A 21,598-nucleotide genomic window follows, 5' to 3' on the forward strand; every position below is an offset into this window, starting at 1 on the left:
CAGACTGGGCGTGTCTTTGATTAAAATTTTCCATGATTCATAGTGAGGTACTCTTTAAACATTTAAAATAAAACAGAAAGAGATTCTTCCTCAGAAAACATACTTATGCATGTAGGAGAAGGATATTGTGTAAAGAGAGGTCAAATGAACTTAAATTCCTCCTAGAAGTTTATTTATTTCTTGTTGTTGTCTTCTTTATTGCAGGTCAGGTAAACCAACTTACTTCAGTGCAGTGTTCAATACTCTGAGCCCAGCCGTCAAGCAGTCATGGATCAGTAACCTGCAGATGGCAAAGCTGGCACTAGGTACGGATCAGATCATTGCCTCGCTGTTAATGCTCCTACTAAGATGCTAAAAAAATGTATTTTATCAAAAAAAATTCTAAAATCACTGTGCAACTATTGTGCTATCATCAGTACCTAGTACAAGAGTTTAGTTTTAAAGGAGCTTTCTTGTAAGAAGTTGAATTAATTCTTAATACTGCACATGCTTAAATCAAGTGGTGCTAATTGTGTGTTCATTCATATTCACATCAGAGGAGGACAACCTGCAGGGCTGGTTCTTTGCAGAGGATGATGGGAATCACATCAAAAAGCAGAAGCACCCTCTCTTGCTCCGGCAAATGCCTGTGGTCATGTCAAAACTACAGGAGTTCAAGGTCAGACATTTTCCTTCTACATATGTTTGCCCAGTGGTGGGAAGGGACAGATAATCCTGGGTGAGTTCACTCATTTGGTTAAAAAGCTGGGGGCTCTTTTAGCAAAGACCACTGGTTTGATCCTCACAGTACAGTATATGGGTCAGCGTTCACGTCGTAGTAGCTCTGGAAGTATTAAGTGAGACATCTCCCTAATTACTTAATCAGTGATGTGCTCCAAGTGTAAAAATAAAATTGTAATGTTGTGCAGACATTCCTTTTTCACTAAATATGGCGGACAACTGTTGCTGAGAAGATAAAACTGTTTTCTATTGATAAGTTTCTTCAGACATTTTAGAAGTTATAGTTATCAAGAAAAAAAGTTACACATATTTCTGCAAAATATTAAGTTTCTGGTTCAAATCCCCGTCAGACAGGGCCTCTGTGTTAAGAGTTTGCAATTCTCTCTGTGCCACTCCACATAGAGATTGATGGTTGTAACAATGGATTCTATGGACTACACCAGGAAGGCATGAATTGTGGTAAAAACAGTGCATGTGTGTGGGGCCGGTTAGCTCAGTTGGTTAGAGCGTGGTGCTAATAACGCCAAGGTCGCGGGTTCGATCCCCGTACTGGCCACATAGTTTTAAGATTTAAAAACCATATCAGACTCACTCATGGAATCATATCACCAGTATTGTCTAAAAAGGAATTTACCGTCTTGAACTTAGTGGATGATGGCTGAAAATACAGGCGATTTCTACCTGACCTTGTGGCCTTTTAATAATAAAAGATATTCCTATCATCCATTGTGTCGTTTTAACCCTTTCCTCTTTTACCAATTTGGAATATTAGCTGCCAAATAAGAAATGATTATATAACGGTAGAAGTTAGTCTAGAGTGAGTTTGGCATGGCATACATCGACAGACAAACTGGTTCTAATACTGGACTTTCAAACATTCTCCTTGGGGCCGGTTAGCTCAGTTGGTTAGAGCGTGGTGCTAATAACGCCAAGGTCGCGGGTTCGATCCCCGTACGGGCCACATAGTTTTGAGAGGTTGTTTGTCTCCTGATTACTTCTTATGGACATTTTAATGTAGGTCATGTACAGTGTTATTTGGATAGGGTGTTTCTAAATAGCAGGCTTTGCTGCTGATCACCATTAACAGTTGTTGAAAAGACTTCAGTCAATCAATCAATGAAAAACTCTTACTGTAGAAGATTGTTCCAGCATTGACTGTTCAACTTGAAGGGGACAATAAGGCACAAAGGACAATTAACCTATTTTAATAGAGTTTATTGAAATTATAGCACTGACAAGTAAACAGTTTGTCATCAGTTTAACACCTCTGACAGTGTTTAGTGAGCAGGTAATGATTATATAGTTTTCTGTGTAGTGAATGTCGGTGTATTTGTTTTGCTGAACAGCAGAATAGATTAGTAGAATGTCATGAGACTTCAACAAGAAAATACTGAGTGGTGGTAAAAAATAGCAGGTATGTGTTGGGCCGGTTAGCTCAGTTGGTTAGAGCGTGGTGCTAATAACGCCAAGGTCGCGGGTTCGATCCCCGTACGGGCCACATAGTTTTAAGATGTAAAGCTCATATCAGATTCAGTGATGTAATCATTGTGTTAGTAAGAAGAAAATACCACTATGATCTTGGCGGACACTGGCTGAAATTAATGTCTTTCTCACCTTGTGACCTTTTAATAATGAAAATGCTTCCTGTCATCCGTTGTGTCTTTTAAACCCTCTCTAGAAATCATTGTGGATCATTAGCTGCCAAATAAGAAATTCTTGGTTACATGTAGGAGGCTGGTTAGCTCAGTTGGTTAGAGCGTGGTGCTAATAATGCCAAGGTCGCGGGTTCGAAGTAGTTCTCACGCCTGCCAGTAGTGGGTAATGGAACGAGACACCGACCAGTATAACCACTTCCTCCACAGCATCCTCCTCATCTCCCGGGTCTGGGAGTAAAGGTTGAACTATTTGCCGCAGGTATTCGATGCTCTTTCAGCGGCGACATACACGATGTATCATATCAAGGTTCTGTTTGAAGAGACTATACAATGCGAATAGCTGCTGAAGCTCATAGCACAATTGTTGTTTATGTTTTTTCTCGGCTACTGCGCAAGTCCAAATTTATGGGGGGGATGTGGTGAGGTCACCGCAGCCAGAGAGTTCACTCCTTTTTGTTCACATGGCTGCGATACGCCCCCCGTATCAGTTTCGCTCCACCCTGGAGGTCGAATTGAAAAGCTAGCGTCTTCACCCCGTGAAACACCAACGCCGTGTGAACAAAAGGCTAATTCGTTACTCAACTGTTTCGTCTTACTGTCACAGCGTCTCCGTGTAAACGGGGCCTCAGCTTCACACTAGCCTCCTCTCTGTACAAACTCTGTCCTCTTGTGTCCAAACCCGCTCGCAAAACCTCCCCTTGTCCATGGCTCAGGGAAGTCATCAGAGCCAAGAGCAGCGCAGAGGGCACAATCTAAGCAGTCTGCTGATTTCAATGACCATAAGGAAGGACTTGCAAGAGCTCTAGTGCCACAGATGCAAGAAAAACATTTTCTCCTTTTAACTCACTTCTTTAACCACCTCCCCCTCCCCCCTCCGATCTGTTCACACCAGACATGTTTGCCTCATACTTTCCTGAAAAGGTTGCAACCATCAGCAACCAGTTTTCTGAGCCACTCAGCCCAAAGGCACCAACCAAAGTGACTCATTCTCCTCTCTGACCGAGTACGAAGTCTCTAAGCTTGTGCTAGACTCTCGGCCCACCGCCTGTTCTCTTGACCCAATCCCATCAAGCCCCCCTGCAGACTATTTCCTCTCCACTTAATGCTGCACTTAAGCATATCAATAACTCCTCTCTTTTAACGGGTGTGTTCCCCACTGCATTCATGCAAGCTTGGGTCACCCTTCTGCTCATAAAACACACACTCAACCCAGCACAGGTTGAAAACTACAGACCGGTCTCTCTTCTGCCCGTTCTGTTAAAAATACTCGAGCACACAATCTTTAATCAAGTCTTGAGTTACTGTTCAGAAACCGTCTGTTTGACCCAAATCAGTCAGACTTTAAGCGCACCTCTTCTGATTCTGCACTACCTTCAGTAATAGAATCTCTAAGAGCTGAAGGTCAGTCATTACAACTCGACCTGTCTGCTGCCTTTCACAGAGTTAACCGTCAAATCTTTGTATCTACGCTCTCTGAACCTGGCATCTCAGGATCTGCCCTCTGCTGGTTCCTGTCCTGACTCTCCAGGCGACCCTTTAGAGTGACGCTAACTAGACTTTTCTACTCCGTTTACCCCGGGGGGTGGGGCAACAGAGTCCCTTTGCACCTTTATGAAAAAGCTAAATACGCAGCTCTTTCAATAATACCTACGATCTCAATGATGATGATGATGATGGTTTTGCCTGATAACAATGACCTTTATATCGGTTACTAACTGGTCAGAGCTCTTAAGAACTGCCATCCATGGGTTTTGCCTCTGTGCATTACCTGTCAGCACCTGTGTGTCCAATCAGACTTAAAGCTTTTTGTTTGCACTTACTTAATTGTAGAATAGATTGTTCCAGCATTGACTGGTCAACTTGAAGGGAGAAATAAGTCCAACTCCCAAATAGATTTCAACAGGAAAATACTGAGTGGTGGTAAAAAATAGCAGGTATGTGTTGGGCCGGTTAGCTCAGTTGGTTAGAGCGTGGTGCTAATAACGCCAAGGTCGCGGGTTCGATCCCCGTACAGGCCACATAGTTTTAAGATGTAAAGCTCATATCAGATCCAGCTATGTAATCATTGTGTTAGTAAGAAGAAAATACCACTATGATCTTGGCGGACACTGGCTGAAATTAATGTCTTCCTCACCTTGTGACCTTTTAGTAATGAAAATGCTTCCTGTCATCCGTTGTGTCTTTTAAACCCTCTCTAGAAATCATTGTGGATCATTAGCTGCCAAATAAGAAATTATTGGTTACATGTTGTCAGCTGAACCAATCGTTTTATAGACACTCATTTTATTAAAACAATATTTTTTTTTTTGTGAATGGAGTAAGTTTGCATGGCATACATTGAGAAATAGACGCTTTGTAAAACTGGCATTTGCTAGCATTTATGCGGGCCGGTTAGCTCAGTTGGTTAGAGCGTGGTGCTAATAACGCCAAGGTCGCGGGTTCGATCCCCGTACGGGCCACATGATTTTGACATTCAAAGCCCATATCAGGTCTAGTTTAGTAATCACTGTATTGTCTATAAATGAATTACTTGAAATTCCCTCGGGATCAATAAAGTATCTATCTATCTATCTATCTATCTACCATGTTGAACTTGGTGGCTACTGGCTGAAACTCGATTGGATGATTTCTTTCCCATCAATAATGAAACAATGTCCTATAACCAAGTTTTTCGGTTAAACCCTTTCAAGCCCTTTGATTCTAGAGCAGTAGCTGCCAACAAATAAATAATTGGTAACATAATGTCAGATGAACCTTCTGTTTAGTAGTAGGTAGATTAAGAAGCACACATGATACTTTGTTTTATCATTGCTTTCTCCGAACAGTTCTTCATTTATTTTGACAGGCCTGTTCCCCTCAGAGATCTTTCAGGTTTCTGTCCCTACCAGAAACTGTGTTGTTCACTGTGAATTCTTTGAGTTGGTGCAAGTACTCAGCTGACCTGTTTCTAATTGTCCCTCACCCTTCACCCTGTTTCTTCCTGTCCTGCTGCAGGTGGAATGTGCTGTTCATAATCCAGAGCCCCACATCAACACAGAGAGCACCGCTGACACTCCTGTGGTGGGCCATGGCTGTGTCTGGGTGAGTCACATCTTCCAACATTTCATCAGTTACACCAAAGATTCTATTTCTACCTTTCTACAGATACCTAACCTAATGTACACACATAGGGGATGGAACTCGTATTGTAGTTCTTTGGGTGCACAGTCATGGGCTCTGACTTGTAAAATGTGTCCAGTGGTCTTTAAAAGTGTAAACTGCCAAATGTTCTGGCAGCACTCATTTTAAGCAGCTAACACTAATAAGGCCTGACCACTTTCTCTCTCAGTGTGTCTGATAGTCAGTTTTGACAGAGAGCTGATTTTTAGGAGTAGATGTAGCAGATGGTATGTTTCTGCTGTTTAGTTTTTTTAAATGTTTAATGTACCCTTGAGAAATATAATCATTATAATTGCTGTAATCACTGCTAACAAATAGTTTTTGACACTCAGGGAACACTTGCAGTGGTTGAAATACAAATATCCCTCTGGCTGCTTATTGTCACTGTAAAGTCATATTACAATTTTAAGCTGAAATATAAACCTTTTTAAATTTGAAGATGTCTTTTTTTTTAACATAGCTAAGTGAGTCTTTTTCGTATGAGATTCTAACTATAAATGGGTGTTTTATAACATGTAATAACAAACCTTTCTTGTGCAGGTTGCTAGTTGTACCAACCAGATGGGACAGCTCGCTATAGTTGCCATGCAGAACTCCAGCCCGAAGGTGACTGAGTGTTTCAATGTGGAGTCTCGTATCCTCTGCATGGCTTACGTCCCTGCAGAGCAGCCTCATGAGATCGGAGAGAAGGGCCCCGAAAGCAACCACATCCCTACAACGAGGGCCACTGATACCCCCAGTGTTTGTCTGGGAATGGAGGAGGGCAGGTACAGCACACGGGGGGGCTTTCAAAAAAATGTTTTCTCTTTATATGATATACAAGGTGACCGATTATGAATCTTGAACCACAGTTTGTCATTTGTAGAGAAGTCTTGTACATTTTTCATATTTATGGGATATTAGATTTTTAAAAAGCTGAGTAGAAATCATGGGAAGTTTTTTTTAATGATAAACAAGCATCATGGGGGGCAAATACTTTTAGATAAATTCAATAAATTCCCAAAGAGAACGCCACTACTGACTGCATTGGCAAGAAGTAATTTTATTGATATAACATGGCATCATACTGCACGTTTCATCAACAATGGAATTAGCATTCAGGAGGGTTCGAACACTGAAGTTCATGAATTTGAAGATACCGGTCAGTGTGTCAAATAATGCACATGCCACTGTCCAAATACAGAACAGTCACTGATGGTGATGAACTCCTTTTTAAATGCATAAAGTCTGTTATTTTGTTTCCTGTCCTGTGTAGTATCATTGTCTATAGGAGCAGCCAGCGGTCCAAGAAAGTCCGTCTGCAGCATTTCTTCACCCCTGACAAGTCCACCGTCACCAGCCTGGTCTACAAGAAGCACTGTCTGTATGCCGGCCTGGTCAGCGGCTCCGTGGCTGTGTACTCCAGATCACAAGGTGTGTCTTTCAGGGGGGGAGGGACTTTGAACATGTTCAAGTCTCATAACTGAACCTTTTCAGTGTTTGTTGACACTCCTTAAAAGGCTGTAATGAGTGCAGTTCGGAGGGTAAATCACTGTTATTGCGTGGAACAGAAAATGCATTCAGTGAGATAATGAGTTAAATAGATTTGGTTTTCAAACTGTGTAGGCTGACATTGTTTACTTCAACATTTAGTCTGTTCCAGAGGCCTTAACCACAATTGGCCTCTTTCATGAAGAAGTAGTCTGTTGATCACAGAGTTACTAACTTATTAATGGAGTACCGGTAACTCTTTAAACTGTGCTGGCATAACTTCGAAAACTCCTTTTGCACCACATTCTCGTTCCAGTTATAGGCAGAACATGTTAAAAAGATCAAGAGTTTGAGGCAAAAATAACAGCTTTTTTTTTTTTGCAACCCTGAATAGAAGGGTTATTCTGGGTCAAACAAATGCAGAGTTGTTTTTTTTAAGATGCATTGCTCAAACAGTTTCTTTTTTTTTTTTTTTCTCCCTCTGAGTCACCGCGTCGCCGTTGCTCTGTCAGTCAGAGAGGCTCAGGCAGAAGCTCGAGGTCAGGGGTCTCCTCTGCTCTGTGTCGAGGTTTTCTGTTCCATTTGCTCGGTTGTCTGGGAGAAGCCGATCTGCTAGCCCTGACCTATTTTAAAGTCTTCCCTTCCTGACCGACACAGACACATTGGAGGAAAGAATTTGGGCTGCGCTCTTCCCACAATCCTTCACATTCTGTGTTTTTCTTCCATCTGTGATTGGTTTTCATAGCAAGTGCAAACAGTAGAGCCTCTGAGCTTCCTCCTCTCCCCGTCTGTGTGCCCCTTTTGTCTCTGTCAGCCTTTTGTTATGCGTCACATTGCAGTCTAAGATCAGTAGATACTTCAGAAAAGAGGCAAAGCCCTTTTTTAAGTCTTGGCTCTCTCATGTTAGTTTTGGTATCACTACCCTGTGATGCAACCACTGCTTGAGGTTTGTTTTTAATAACCTCAGTCACACATCTTTCTTCCTCCTCATGATCTCATATGACTCAAAGGTTCCTCCGCGGGGGATACTGGAAATGTAATGTTAGTGTTCCTTTCTAGTGTTCCTGGTTAAAGTGATCTGTCAAAGCCAAAGATATAAAGACTATAAAAAAACAGCCTGAGGAGTAAAACACAGGTTAAAAAATGTCCTCACATTCTTCCATTGAGCTACAGTTTTGCCCGGAGAAACAAACTGTATGCAGTATGCAACCGTTCAGGAATGTGCTGTTGAGCTACTCATTACTTCTGATGTACACATCGCCTCTCTTTCCCGTTTTTTTTACTTGACATGCCAATCATTACACGCTGGCAAAGGAAGTATTCAAGTGTTGGTGTAACTACCAGTTTCAGTAAATAGATGCTTCCCATCAAACCCAGGCATTAAATCATCTCAGTCCCACTTTGATTTCTTCACATCGACAGCTCTGTGTCGTCCCTGGAACATGAAGCCTGCTGCTAAAATGATGACTCACTCCGGTCCCTGCATCTCTGTTCTAACGCCGCTCAAGTACTCTGTCACTGTGGAGGACTCGGCCCCTTACCTCATTAGCATTCAGAGCAGAGCCATGGTTTGCGGAGAAGAAAGCAAGCAGAGCAAAGAGTAATGATCAGCTTATGTTCTTTGATGTTGAACTGTCAGCTGATCAAAGGGGACCCTCACAGCGAATGGTGACAAGGCAGACGAAAAATGCTGCATCTGTCTGCGGAGGCATCGGTGCTGAGTTATCCTGCAGAAGACGTAACCTGTCTGAAGCCGGCTCAGCATCATTCTGCCATGCTTGCTATCAGTGTTCCCTTCTGTGTCAGTGATGAAGACAGAAGGAGGCAGCGACTTTGACAAAGGTCATGCTATGATGTACCATACTGGGCACCTCTCTACTGTATGCATAGTGGTGCATTTTAAAGAGCTGGATGGGCTCAGCTCATTTTGACTGGGTGATCTGGACCCCACTTGAAATCTGATCAAAGACCCCTATATCCTAAATCTACTATTTGGCTTGTGTTTACTTGCATTTCAATGTGAACTCTTACACTGTCTTGTCAAAACCATTTTGTGTATTTCGATATTTTAAAAAGTCGAGTTATTCATCTTGTTTGATCACAATCCAAACATTAAATTAGTTGGCAGCACTTGTGATATTAAACCCGAACGGATCAGTGCATTCATGAGCTTACTTGACTTTCCAGTCACTGTGTTTCCAAAGCTGTTCATTGGATCAGAAGGACATGTTCCGTTTTTGTGCACATACATTGCGAAGAGAGATTTGTTGCAGCTGACACATGAGGAGTGCAGTTTAAGAATCGAGAGATGTGGGCAGACTTACATAAGACGGAAAGTTGGCACTCCGGTTTCCTTTTCATTTTCTTCGATGCTCCTTTCCTTCTCCTTTTTGCTCTTTTATTCTCCCATACTTTCACTTACGCACCGGGATTAATAAAGATAACATACTGTACACAGAGCATTGTTGGAATGCTAACCCGAGCTAGCTCTCGGGTAAGCAGTCTGACTTCCTCAGTCATTATAAAGTACATCTCTCCTTTCTCCCTGCATGGCACCCTCTGCCTTCAATAGCCGCCTTTGTGTCTTCTCTGAAACACGACTGGTGAGGCCTCGGTCACTTCCTGGTCTAGATGAACTCAGGGAATGTGGTATATGGAGGATGTGGAAATGAAGTTTGTATTCAGCACAGAGCCACAGGGCCATTACCACTGATGCATGGTCTTGTTTTTCTGTTACTTTGATAAAGCACTCTTCTAAGTATCCTCTAATCTTGTGACGGCATTGATTGAAATCTAAACGAGTGAGTGATACTTTAAGAATTGTAATATATTTAGAGAGAAACAGCATTAGGGTGTTACATGGCAGTGGAGCTGGCACTGAAGTTGTGCAGGCACATGTAGAACAGAGTGTGTAGGAGGTGTGTGTGGGATGGAGCTCAGCTCTGACTAACACTTCACAGCCCATCTATATTCATAGCAAAGGCTGTGATAACCATCAATGGCCACTCCACCAGCTTAAGCAGAGTCATATAAATGCAGACGACCTTTTCAAATGACAGTTATGAAGAACGAGCGGCGATTACTGTGTCTGCCACATCATTATAAACCTTCTTCTTCAACCTTTGCGTGAACATTTCTGAAGGTTGTGTTAAGTATGTTATGGAAGGGATCGTGGCATGGGGATGTTTTTTTTCTTCTTCTTTTTTTCAGAATGGAAGCCTAACAGGGTGAGCAGGCGTGTCTCGCCTTGAAGGGGTTCATCCATGAACTTTGTCACTGATGGGGAAGTGAGACACATCAGCTTCATGGAGAAATATGTCGTGACTGATACTTCAGTTTCTCTTTCAAACATCACCCCTCCTGTACCATGTTCTGTTCTGGGCCATCTTCAGTTTTGTAGATCTCTCTTTGTCATAGCCTGCAGTTTTTTCTTTTTTTGTATCTGTTAAGCTCCTTCCTCAGTGTTTTGCCGCGTTCCAGTTGAACTGGGAAGTGGGAAATTCCGAGTCGGATGTATACCCTGAAGTCGTATTTATTAGTCGGAAAGCTGAAGCTTTATCGAAATGCTGTAGTGCTCATTTATGTTTTGTTTGTCTGTTCAAGATGGCTTGTGGAGCTCTGAGAAACCCAAAGTGCTGAAGCTGGGAGTCCTCCCAGTCAAGGCCATGCTGGCTGTGGAGGAGCACCTCTGGGCGTCATCAGGTGGACAGGTGTTCATCATCAGCAGCCACACACACTGTATAGAGGTATGTCACTCGACTCTTCCACTGTCTTGTCAAAAAGAGATGCCAGGTCTTTGTGAAATTTGTGTTTTAATCTGAAGAAGGGCTTTAACTGAAATTAAAAAAAAGCACAGTAAGCTAATAGATTTGAACAGTCATGCGTGAACTTTAAAGAAAGAAGATGTCACAAGTTAGTGTATCAGCATTGTTTTCATGGTGTGTTTGAAACAACGGCTGCAAACACAGGATTACTGAAAGCATGAAGAACTTTCAGCAAATGAAGGTATCTACCTTACCTTTCCATTTTCCATATTGTGAAATATGGATGATAAGCTCTAGGTGTGCCCCGGCCCGCCTGAGTGAATTGAAGCACCTGCCATTGGTCCAGGAATAGTAACCTTCATCTGACATGCACTCACTCATAATCTGTTTAGCCTCATTAAGCTCATTATGTCAGACCACCTGCCTGTCTCGCTCCTTTTTCCAAACTGACGACTTACAGTTAGTCCAGAGAAGAGACTGCAAGTGAGAGACAGACAGGGTGAGCTGTACACTTGTTGTTTTAATACTTCAATATAAACACTTGATTAAAGGGTAAGTATGAGTGAACACAAAACCTCTTGCTGTGAAATTCCATGATCATACTTTTCGTCACTGCGTATTACTGAAACTCTAAGCTGACATGCTTGTGAATGGACTTTCAGGAGACAAATATAAATCCACCTACATGTATTGTAAAGTGGAGTAGGGCTGTGGAACAAGTGGCTATGGGAAAACAAGTCAGTTTATTTGTTTCCATCCAAAGGTCAGTTCAAATTTAGACTCATTTGCACATAGATGAAACTAATTTTGTCCACGCCAATGAAACAAAACACCCACAGTGTGTTTTCTTTTTTTCCCACTTCATTTGAAAGTGTCTTTTTGTTCAGAAATAGTGACATCATATTTGTGCTTTTGGCCTAACTCAAGCTTTGGAAACGCCCCGTTGTTTTCTAATCTGTTATTTCTGGTGTAGACTGTGATTCCTTTGATTTTTATATGGTTAAAGGTGCGCTATGGAGTTTTAGTTGAGACATGTGAAAGCTGGAGAATTGTACAGCTTCAGTGTTCCAGTGACCAATTTTTTCCTCTGAATAAATATTGTGTGTTTAGTTCAGAAAATGTAGCTTAGAGTTGCATATCGACGCTGTCATGTAGTCCATCTTTCTAAAGTCCATGAACCCTCACTGACTTGGATGTTTGTTTGTTTTTTCAAACTGTTCTATAAGGTCCTGTCTTCACCCATACTTGTAAGCTTACATTTAGTTTTTGGTCTAACTTCCAGTGAAAAAAAATGCTTTGTTTTTGAATGTTTTTTGTTGTAATAAACATCCTCCCACTGGCTGCATTTATTGTAAATGTGCTGGAGGTCATGCCTATGCTTGTCACCTTGTCTCCTCCATCCAGAGGCAGCTGGAGGCCCACCAAGAAGAGGGCATGGTGGTATCCCACATGGTGGTGGCTGGGGTGGGGATCTGGATCGCCTTCAGCTCTGGATCCACTCTGCGTCTTTTCCACACAGAGACCCTGGAGCACCTACAGGACATAAACATAGCCACGCCTGTACACAACACACTGCCAGGTCAGATAAACGTGGCTTTCATTTCTACGCAAATTATCCATTTCTACTGGAGAAGAAAATTTATTGTGGATTGAAAAACTCAAGTGCAAGACAATAATCCCAAGATTAGTGTCGTATCGTAAATATTGTCCAAAAAATGAAGACATTTCACAGATTGTGATTCCGAGATCTTGCACACAAACAACCCGTGCCTCTCTTCTTTCTCTGTCTGTGAGTGCCAGACAATCATGTGAGCGTTGCAGCTCCCTGGGAATTAAATATTTAGAAAGTGTCAAACAGTCTGACAGAACACCGTGAACTATTTTTTTTTCTCTCTTTTGACTATGGACCCTGTGATCATCTAGTGCAATAGACACTTTCAAACCCAGCCCCATTATTTGCGGACTGAGATGCAGGTCCGATGACCTCCAAAGTGCTGCCTTACTCAGTGCCTGTCTGGAAAAAGCTGACATCAGTGTAGGTGCTCATCCAGACAGCACTTGTTATGGCAGGTTTGTCTTTGAGAGGGCTCCTCCAGTCTAAACGGTGAGTCAGGAGTCTCTCATTTGAACTCTATTCATAGTGTCGGTTAAAGGAACTGCCTGACCATGTCATGTCACGTATACAGACACTCTTTCATTGAAGAGGGTGTCATCCAATCATAACATAGCTCCTATTTCAACATCCTTTTGACCACTTACACAAGTAAGAGACCATAAAATAAGACAATACATTAAAATACTAAGCTTATTAACTGCTAGGCTTCTATTTATACTTAAGATTTCAGTGTTAAATGTATTTCTGTCACCAAAGATTTTAGCATCACATTCATCATTTGTTGTGTCATTAAGGTAAAAATGTCATCACAGTCTGATATTGGATGTTGTAGTGTGCAGCATTTCCTGCCATGTGCATTTTAAGCCAAACGTTGTTACTGAGGATGTTCAGGTCAAATGAAATTAGTTTGAGGGAGGCTGGAGTCATCAGAGCGGCCTGCTGCCTCAGATCTTGTAATCTTGCTGTGTTACATCAGCTTGACCCAAAAACTCACAGCCACTGAGTGCCCCCCCCCCCCCCCCCCAAAAAAAAAAAAAAAGATTGCTTCTGTTGGTCTGAGGTCGGGATTTGTTCAGTCCCATCGCTGCTGTTCTCAATCTCTTCATCTTTCAGGCTGAGTCATGCAGACGGCTCTGGTTTAGCGTGCACTCTCAGAATTCTCTGTGTGTTGTCTTGAAGTTTGAACGGAAATGCTTTTTGACATAAGACTCTTTGCTTTTCTATTGAAGCTGGATGAGTTGTGCTGAGTTTCCCAAACTTAAATGAGGTTTTGAAGGGTCTTTTGTTTTGTGATGACAGCTGTGGTTTGATGTGTGTTTGTTTTATGTGTGGGTAATGGCTAGCCTGCAGTTGTTCGATGCTATCTCATCTTTGGCATCATGAGCAGTGCTGTCATTAGCTTGTGCAGCTCTGGAACTGCCCTGGACTACACGCACATTTAGTCTCCAGAGTGACTTCTCTACTACGCCACGAGGTAGTAATAACATTTGAGAAGGCTTCAGAAGGACTCGGCTACTGTGGGTAGAAATCAGGGTAACTCGTTTCATCTCTTTTTACTCACAAACCGTGAAGTCCTGTGTAATAGCTCATGTTAAGCTCAAATGAGAGGCTTTTAGATGTTCATAAGCTGTTGGAGCAGCAACATCCACTCACAGCTTGTTGTAACAATGGCTACAAGTTGTTCATTTTGGCACAAAGATTTACAGCGTTTATGCAGCTTCATGCCTCTGACTGACTGCACTGGCCATGAAACAAACTCTAGATTTACACGTTCTTTGAGAGCCAGCCTTCACTTGATCTTGTGGGAGAATCTTTTTTCCTGATACCTTCTGTTTACAGTTACAATCGGAAGGCCTCTTTGTGAGACAGATGTGAATGATAAACTGCCTGCTCTTGGACCCCTCGGTCCATATTAGCTAATAGAATCCATGCAACCACAGAGGAAGCCGACTCCGGTATCGACCGCAACCCGTGAAAGCGTTTCATCCTCTGGGTCTCACCATTTAGCGTTCACTTCCTCCGACAACACCATTCACTCAGTTGAACGTTAGTCGGCTTAAACATTTCAATCAGCAGCGAGGATTTTGACTTTTATACGTTTTTAAAAAGCAGTCCTAAGGAGTCCACGTGTGTGCTGCCATTATTGTAGTCTGTTGTAATCCTGTTGTGCAGGGCAGCTGGGTTTATTTCTGCTGGCCTCTGTTCTGGAACAAAATGAGGACCCCCCCCCCCCCCCAAAAAAAGGTGCTGTTTCTGCACAAACTCTGATGTAATCGAAACTGCCAGCCAAACAGTTTGGACAGGAGGGACTGTGTGCTATCGATGTGATTGGTCTTTCATCTGCATTGCTTTGCTATAGTAACACACACACACACACACACACACACACACACACACACACACACAGTACATATACAGAGCTGAAGCTAAACATAGAAACAGCTTAGCCAAAAAAACCACATTGTTCTGATATTTGATCTTTGATGTCTTGATAAGCATATCCTCCAGGAAGCATTGTGAGGGGATATTACATTACATATCCTGATGCAATCTGGGCTTGTCCACTGAGCACACAATCAGACAAACAAAGGCAGACATGGGGCGTCGTCTTCAGTCTTAATGCCTCTATGAATGGTGCTGTGTTGAAATGCAGGTGGTGCTTGAGCTTCTTCTCATGTTCATGCATGTTGGAGCAATTCTGCTAAGTCCAAGTATATAGACAGAGGGGGCTAATAAGCTGTAATAGCAGTCATTTTCTCACTCATAGCATGTGTTTATTGAAGAGTCTCATGTTTGAAAGTAATTTAGATGCATGGGTAATAATTCTGCCTTGTGCACTTAAAACATCTTTTTTGTTCATTCCCAAGTCTTAAAAATGGATTTTATGAATATCCTGCATGAAATGTGTAAAGTGTGTTTTAAATGAAAAAAAAAGAAAAAAAAAAAGATCAGCGATCCTCCATCAAAGCAGCCTGTGCTGGGATGATGTCCCCGTGGATGCTGGTTATCAGGCTGGCCGCGGATCTGAGGGTCTTTAGTCTGCCTTTGTCTGCTGCTCTGTGACCTAAATATGCAGCCATGCATGGCCTAATGGGAGACAAACATCAAGAGGGGGGGCGGGGGGGGGTCCAGTAAATAACACCTCCAGCTCTGCTTTGTTTGACCGCCACCAGTGTTGTACACCATCCCGATGTGGAAAGAACACCTTTTTAATGAGTGAACATTTCACTCCAGCAGAGGAGCTATGATTGAGTGGACTGGATGAAGATAGAAGATAAAAACAAGGCTCCAGTGAGAACTTGTCGAATAGACTAAATAGATTCAGCTAGAATTTGTCACGATAAGTCAGGTCTACCAGGTGTTATTGTTTCAGTATATGTTTGACACTTTTGATATTAACTGGCTTAAAAAGAAGCTTCTGTGGATATAAAACTGTTTCCACACACTCTTAGTCTCCAGAGGATCAAGTCCCCTGACCTTCGTCATCCCCTGATATTTCATCCAGCTTCAACATTCTGTCATTATTTTGACATTTAGTTTTTCTAATAAATACTGAATAGTTTCCTAAAGAAATTGGTGCATCCTTCTGTTTTCCCATCAGGTTGTCACTTTAATCAAGATCAGTATCCAGCTTGCTATAACTCAACTCATGCCCACAAAGTCTGCCTGGAACCTGGGAGTCATGATTGATGACCAGCTAACATTTAAGGTTCAAGTGGCTTTCGACTGCCCGCCCATGTTGATTTGCCCTGTACAACATCAGGAAGATCAGACCTTACCTGTCAGAGCATGCTGCACAGCTCCTGGTACAGGCTGGTGTGATATCACACATCGACTATTGTAACTCTCTACTGGCGGGTCTTCCTACATGCACTATTAAACCACTGCAAGCGATCCAAAACACAGCAGCCCCACTGGTCTTCAACCTACCCAAATGAGAATAATCTCTAGTCTTTTATTAACCTCTAATCTCACAATTAGAACATATTGGTATGCTTACTGAATCTAACTTCAAATATCAACATTGTACACCAGGGGTGTCAAACTCCAGTCCTGGAGGGCTGGCTTCCTCAGACTGTTAGATGTCTCCCTGCTCGGACGCGGCTGAATCCAATGAGTGACTCGTTATGAGGCTTCTGCAGAGCTTGATGACAACACATTGGTTTAAAACAGGTGTGTTAGGGGTCGCCGGTGGCGCAGCGGCAGTGCGCGCGACCCCATGTATTGAGGCTCAGTCCTCACGCGCGGGCGGCCCGGGTTCGCGTCCGGCCTGTGGCCCATTTCCCGCATGTCTCTCCCCACTCTCTCTCCCTGATTTCCGACTCTATCCACTTTCCTCCCTCTATAATAAAGGCATAAAAGCCAAAAATAAAAAAAATAAAAAATAATAAAAAACCCAGGTGTGTTAGAGCAGGGAGACATCTAAAAGTCTGAGGAAGCCGGCCCTTGAGGACTGGAGTTTGACACCTGTGTTGTACACGATCAGCATGTACACATTGTCATTTTTGGTCGCGTTTAGCTAAAGCGCTGCCACCTTAGTCCATCCTCAAAAACTGCAAAAACGTAACTCTTGATCTCATCATAGAAAACGTTGTGCTAACGATAATGCTAACGTTGAAATATGTGTTTTTATCATTGAATACTGACATTTGTTCTCGTTTCAAATCCTACAAGAGAGAAATGGGAATTCCTTTTATAGTAACCAAAAGGATCATTGTTCACATTGTGCTGATTAGAGTGATTTTGTCGTCATATCAAAAGGCTGACGCAGTGTATTATTGTAATGTTTGGGATTAGCTCCTCCCTCCTGCTGTTGGTTGTCAGGACTAAGTGCAGATCAAAGTGTTGCTCTGGTGTAGGATCAGGGCAAGAGCTAGGCCCTGTTGACATTCACTCTGGGTTTATTTTAGTTCACCCTCTGGGTGGGGAACTCCAAATATTATGAAAGGAGGAAGTTGAGCAAGGCCCCCGACTGGCAGACTGTGTGTATCTGCTAACTCTAAGGCCCTCATTAGAAGCACATGTGGTCAGGAATGAAGGGCCGGTCTTTAACTGTACCTGCCTGCTTATCTGGCAGGATTCCTGGAAGTGTGGCAGTTTGGCGTGTGTGCCACATGCATGGGGTCAGCTGGAGTGAGGGGGGGGGGTCAGACAGAGAGACTGGCAGTAATTTTTCCCTAAAGCCCAAGAGGATTACTTTAAGGGAGGAAACTCAAGTCGAGCTGTTACAGCAGTAATGACTCATGACAGTCTCACCTCCCACATAGCAGGGCAGAAAATACTTTTTTTTCTCTTTTACCCAAGAAAACCGAAGATTCTTCTAACAGTCATATAAAAGTGTCACCAGATACTATTTGTTGTGCAGCTTAATCCTGACAAAGCTCCTAAATTCCACATAATAGGTCACCTAACACAGCGAGGTGTCAGCAGGCCTGGTTTTATTGCATCCTTGTTTTAAGAGGCTTTAAACTCAACAATCAAAGCGTTCACTGTGCAGAGTGGCATCACACGCCCATTCTTCTAACCAGGAGGGAAAGAAAAAGGTCAGGTCCGATTGTCCCGTTATTGCTTCGACAGAGGCAGAGCTCCTTGCTTAATTACCGCATTACGCTTCACTCATTCGGTTACATAACACTTTTGTGTTTGTTTGTTTGACTCAAAGCACCGATAATAGGGGCATTTTCTGTGTTCACACACTTGAAAAGAGCTGCTTTCATTCAGCCTCCTCTTTACGTTACCCTGGAGACAAATAACCAGTGAACATGGTTGCTGTAGAAATAACCTACTCAAAAAAGATACACCCCCCCTCCTATCCTCCTGCACACAGTGTTCACTTGTGTGCATGAGCACTGAGTACGAGTGTAAGAGCTTCCAGGTCGCGCTTTAGAATTACTCAAAGTGTTCAAACATGTTCAACACAAAATGTTTCTCTACACATTTCTCCTTATTTTAAAACGACAGGAAAGCTCATTATGCTGCATTATGACATCTATGTGCTGCTTCTGTTTGACCTCTAAAGGGAACCAGAGAGTGTCAGTGAGTAGTCTGCTGGTGTGCCACGGTCTGCTGCTGGTCGGGACCAACCTGGGGGTGACTGTGGCCCTCTCTGTCCCCAGACTGCAGGGGATCCCCAAAGTCACAGGTAACACTCGAACATCACTGTATCGCATGCTCGACTGTACTCATGCATATAGTCGACTCTCTGATGGTTAACCATGACATGAAAAGTGATAAATATTCTTCAATAGGGTTTGACCATCTTTGAGAGTAGATGGTGGGATTTTCAAACTGTTTTCTGAACTCCAAAATGTTCCTGCTATGAATGATATAATGGCCTATATATAGATGGGCTTAACAAAGGAGAAATATGCATATATATTGAGAAAAGTTGAGATGTACTCATTTGAATTGTTTGATTTGTAGTATTGTGATGTGTTGCCACAAACATGCACCGACTTGTCTAAAAGTCCTTGAGTGAATATAAAAATGTCTGTTTGTGTTTCAGGTCGGGGTATGGTGTCCCTTCACGCTCACAACGGACCAGTGAAGTTCCTCACTGTGGCTGCTGCAGTGTGTAACCGACCCTGCGTCCAGCAATCCTCCAGCCCTCCTCCCACCTCAGTTCAGCCGACAGATGCAGAGGACGGGGAGAGCAGCCAGCCCCCCTCAGATTCAGCACCCACGCCTCCTCAGGGACGGGGTGTGTGGCTGGGAGAGGCAGGCTGTACCACCATGGCGCTCCAGGATTCCCTGTCCTCTTCCTGCGGCTCCTTAGCCCCATCCCAGGGCTCCTTGGAGCACGGGACCGAGGATGGAGCCCTTTACGACGTGCTCCACGACCCCGCCCATCACCAGAGAGGCCGCCGGTCCAGCAAGGTGGACGCCAGCTCTCTGCTGGTGGTGTCCGGAGGGCTGGGCCACCGCAAGCTCAACAAAAAGACCAAACAGTCTAAGCATGAGGACACCACTTCTTCTATCATGATCTGGCAGATCCCCTTACTCAACATGTGACACAAAAGCAAGTAGATCACTTTTGATCTGTCCCAGTAAAAATGAAAGCACTGACTTTTATAGAAATCTAATACTGTATATGTTCTCTCTTTTTTTAGGTTTGAACAAAAGTGCTTCTCACAAGGAGATTTGTTGTTACGCTCGACAGAACATTTTGATCACGTCAGAACAACTTAATGCCTCTTTGAAACCAGAAGTGCATCAAAAACTTTCCACAGTATTCCCCCGATGTTTTTAAATGTCTGCGACCATGGAAACATAATGGATCCATATATAACCACTCAATCATGATGCTTTACTGCAAGAACAGTTCCCCACAGACCATGAAATGATTTACTGTACTTGTTAAGGATATATTTGTTTAAAAAAAACAAAAAAAAACACTGAAAGGTCTTTAATTTTATGGTCTCATAAAGTCTGTTGTTGTCTGTAACATGGCTAATACATTACTGTCCAGTGTTAGTGCCACACAAGGTGACTGTATAAGGACTGCAGTATTTAAAAACAGTGTTGAAAAGAAAAACAGACTTGGTTCTGCTTGAAAGGCTCATAAGGTGACGATGAGGGTTTGAGTCTGTGACAAGAAAGTTTGATCCAAATTAGGTCTGATCTTATTATCTGCAAAGGCAAGAGTTGTAAATGTGACGTTTGACAACTCAGGATTACATGTGTATGAGTTTTGGATGTGAGAAAGTTTCAGTGTTTATATGGAATCCAATCATTCTGCTATTGTACCAGCTGTTAACAAAGAAAAGGGATGAAAAAAATAGCAGAAATATTGATGACTGAAATAATATAAGAAGGCTTGATGAGAATGTCTGGCTGGCCAGGTTTCCATTCATAAAGGGATGTTGTTATCACAAGTACTTTTTTATTTCCCCTCGTGCATCTTTGTTTCCCTCATAAGGATATTTAAAAAAAAACACACACAAAAAGCTTTATAAATTTATAACTATTTGTTTGTACTTTTAACAAATTCATAAACTTTTATCGACTCCCCTTGTGTACTTCATTTGAACTTGTTTTTTTATTATAATGGTAGTTTTGATTGTTTTGGGTATTTGTCACTAGAGTATTCACACGTGTTCACTTTATTATCTACACTGAAGTCATAATATTAATGCCTTTGTCCTCCAAAACACACATTCACTATGTGGGAACATCTCTGTAGATTAGCCAAGAGTGTCAGCATAGCTATTTCTCCCATCTCCAGCTAACCTTGCTCTCCTCTCTCCTTGTGTGCAGCCATCAGTACATGCTGGGACTAGCAATGTGCCTGAGGGGCTGCACAAACTGAGCTCTAACGGGATTTCGCTGCTCATTTCTCCTACTGCTGAACAGAGGGGGTCAAGGTTTCTCTCGCTCTCCTTTGTAACGCCCACGATCACTGTTACACAACTATGTTTCTCGCTGTTATCTGTTCCTATGAAAATAGACAAGCTGATCTAAGGCTGGACTTGCTCCCGAGCTCTAATCGCAAATACAATCTGACGTGACTTTTGTTGTGGTAACTAACATTCTGACTCAAACCTAAGACAATATTTAACTTCTGTTGCTCTTTAGTTAACTGAAAGGTGGAGAAACGCCTTAGACCCACTGTACAATCTAAGAAACCCTGTTATCAGTTTGTCTATTGTTATTCCTCTGACCCAGAGGTTGCCATAGTAACAACTCAAGTTGTACATGAGTCCTCAGTGAGTCTTTGCTCTCAAAATATCTGGCATTAAAACCTCTTAGCTCTCTAATCTCACAGCGCTGATAGTTTTCTGATGCCCTTGCGGTTGCTCCCCTCTATTTTTACATTTGAAGGCCAGTTGTTACGACAGGCAGTCCCCCCAATGGAGAGGTTACCGACCTTGGATAAAAACGTCTGCTGCTGCTGTTACTGCTGCCCTGTGAGGTTGTGCTATTTCTAATCAGGCCTTTTCATGTGTTTAGGGCATATGTCTTGCGTGGCTCTTTAACCAGAGTAGTGACACAAACATTAACAGTCCCAGGGCTATCCCTTCTACACTCCACACTTAGCCTACTGCTGTTTTCACCACACACATACCTCATATTGCTTTGTGATTTTACTTCAGGCTTTTGTATTCGTTAAAAATTGTGTTGGATCTTTTCCAATAGGGAAGCGTCACTCATCTCTCTATAACATTGCCAGGGTGTTTATTTAATTAATTAATTTATTTTTGTGGTTAAACCTGCCC

At 42.7% G+C, this 21,598-nt stretch overlaps 1 protein-coding gene across 3 annotated transcripts in view; it reads left to right on the forward strand.

Annotated features, from left to right (window-relative positions):
- Window positions 1-20,406, forward strand: part of arhgef10 (Rho guanine nucleotide exchange factor (GEF) 10) — a 56,038-nt gene extending 35,632 nt beyond the window's left edge. For 2 of the 3 annotated variants that reach the window (XM_079369061.1, XM_079369063.1), the window contains 9 exons: window positions 205-305; window positions 537-658; window positions 5,370-5,456; window positions 6,075-6,301; window positions 6,790-6,947; window positions 10,608-10,750; window positions 12,173-12,347; window positions 18,403-18,525; window positions 18,889-20,406. In XM_079369061.1, the coding sequence (XP_079225187.1) occupies window positions 205-305; window positions 537-658; window positions 5,370-5,456; window positions 6,075-6,301; window positions 6,790-6,947; window positions 10,608-10,750; window positions 12,173-12,347; window positions 18,403-18,525; window positions 18,889-19,394 (1,642 nt within the window). In that variant the 3' untranslated portion in view covers window positions 19,395-20,406. The remainder of the gene's footprint in view (window positions 1-204; window positions 306-536; window positions 659-5,369; window positions 5,457-6,074; window positions 6,302-6,789; window positions 6,948-10,607; window positions 10,751-12,172; window positions 12,348-18,402; window positions 18,526-18,888) is intronic. The other variant, XM_079369062.1, reaches the window with a different exon arrangement.
- Window positions 20,407-21,598: the final 1,192 nt, after the last annotated feature.

Source organism: Symphodus melops (genome assembly GCF_947650265.1).
Source record: "Symphodus melops genome assembly, chromosome: 19".
NCBI lineage: Eukaryota > Metazoa > Chordata > Actinopteri > Labriformes > Labridae > Symphodus > Symphodus melops.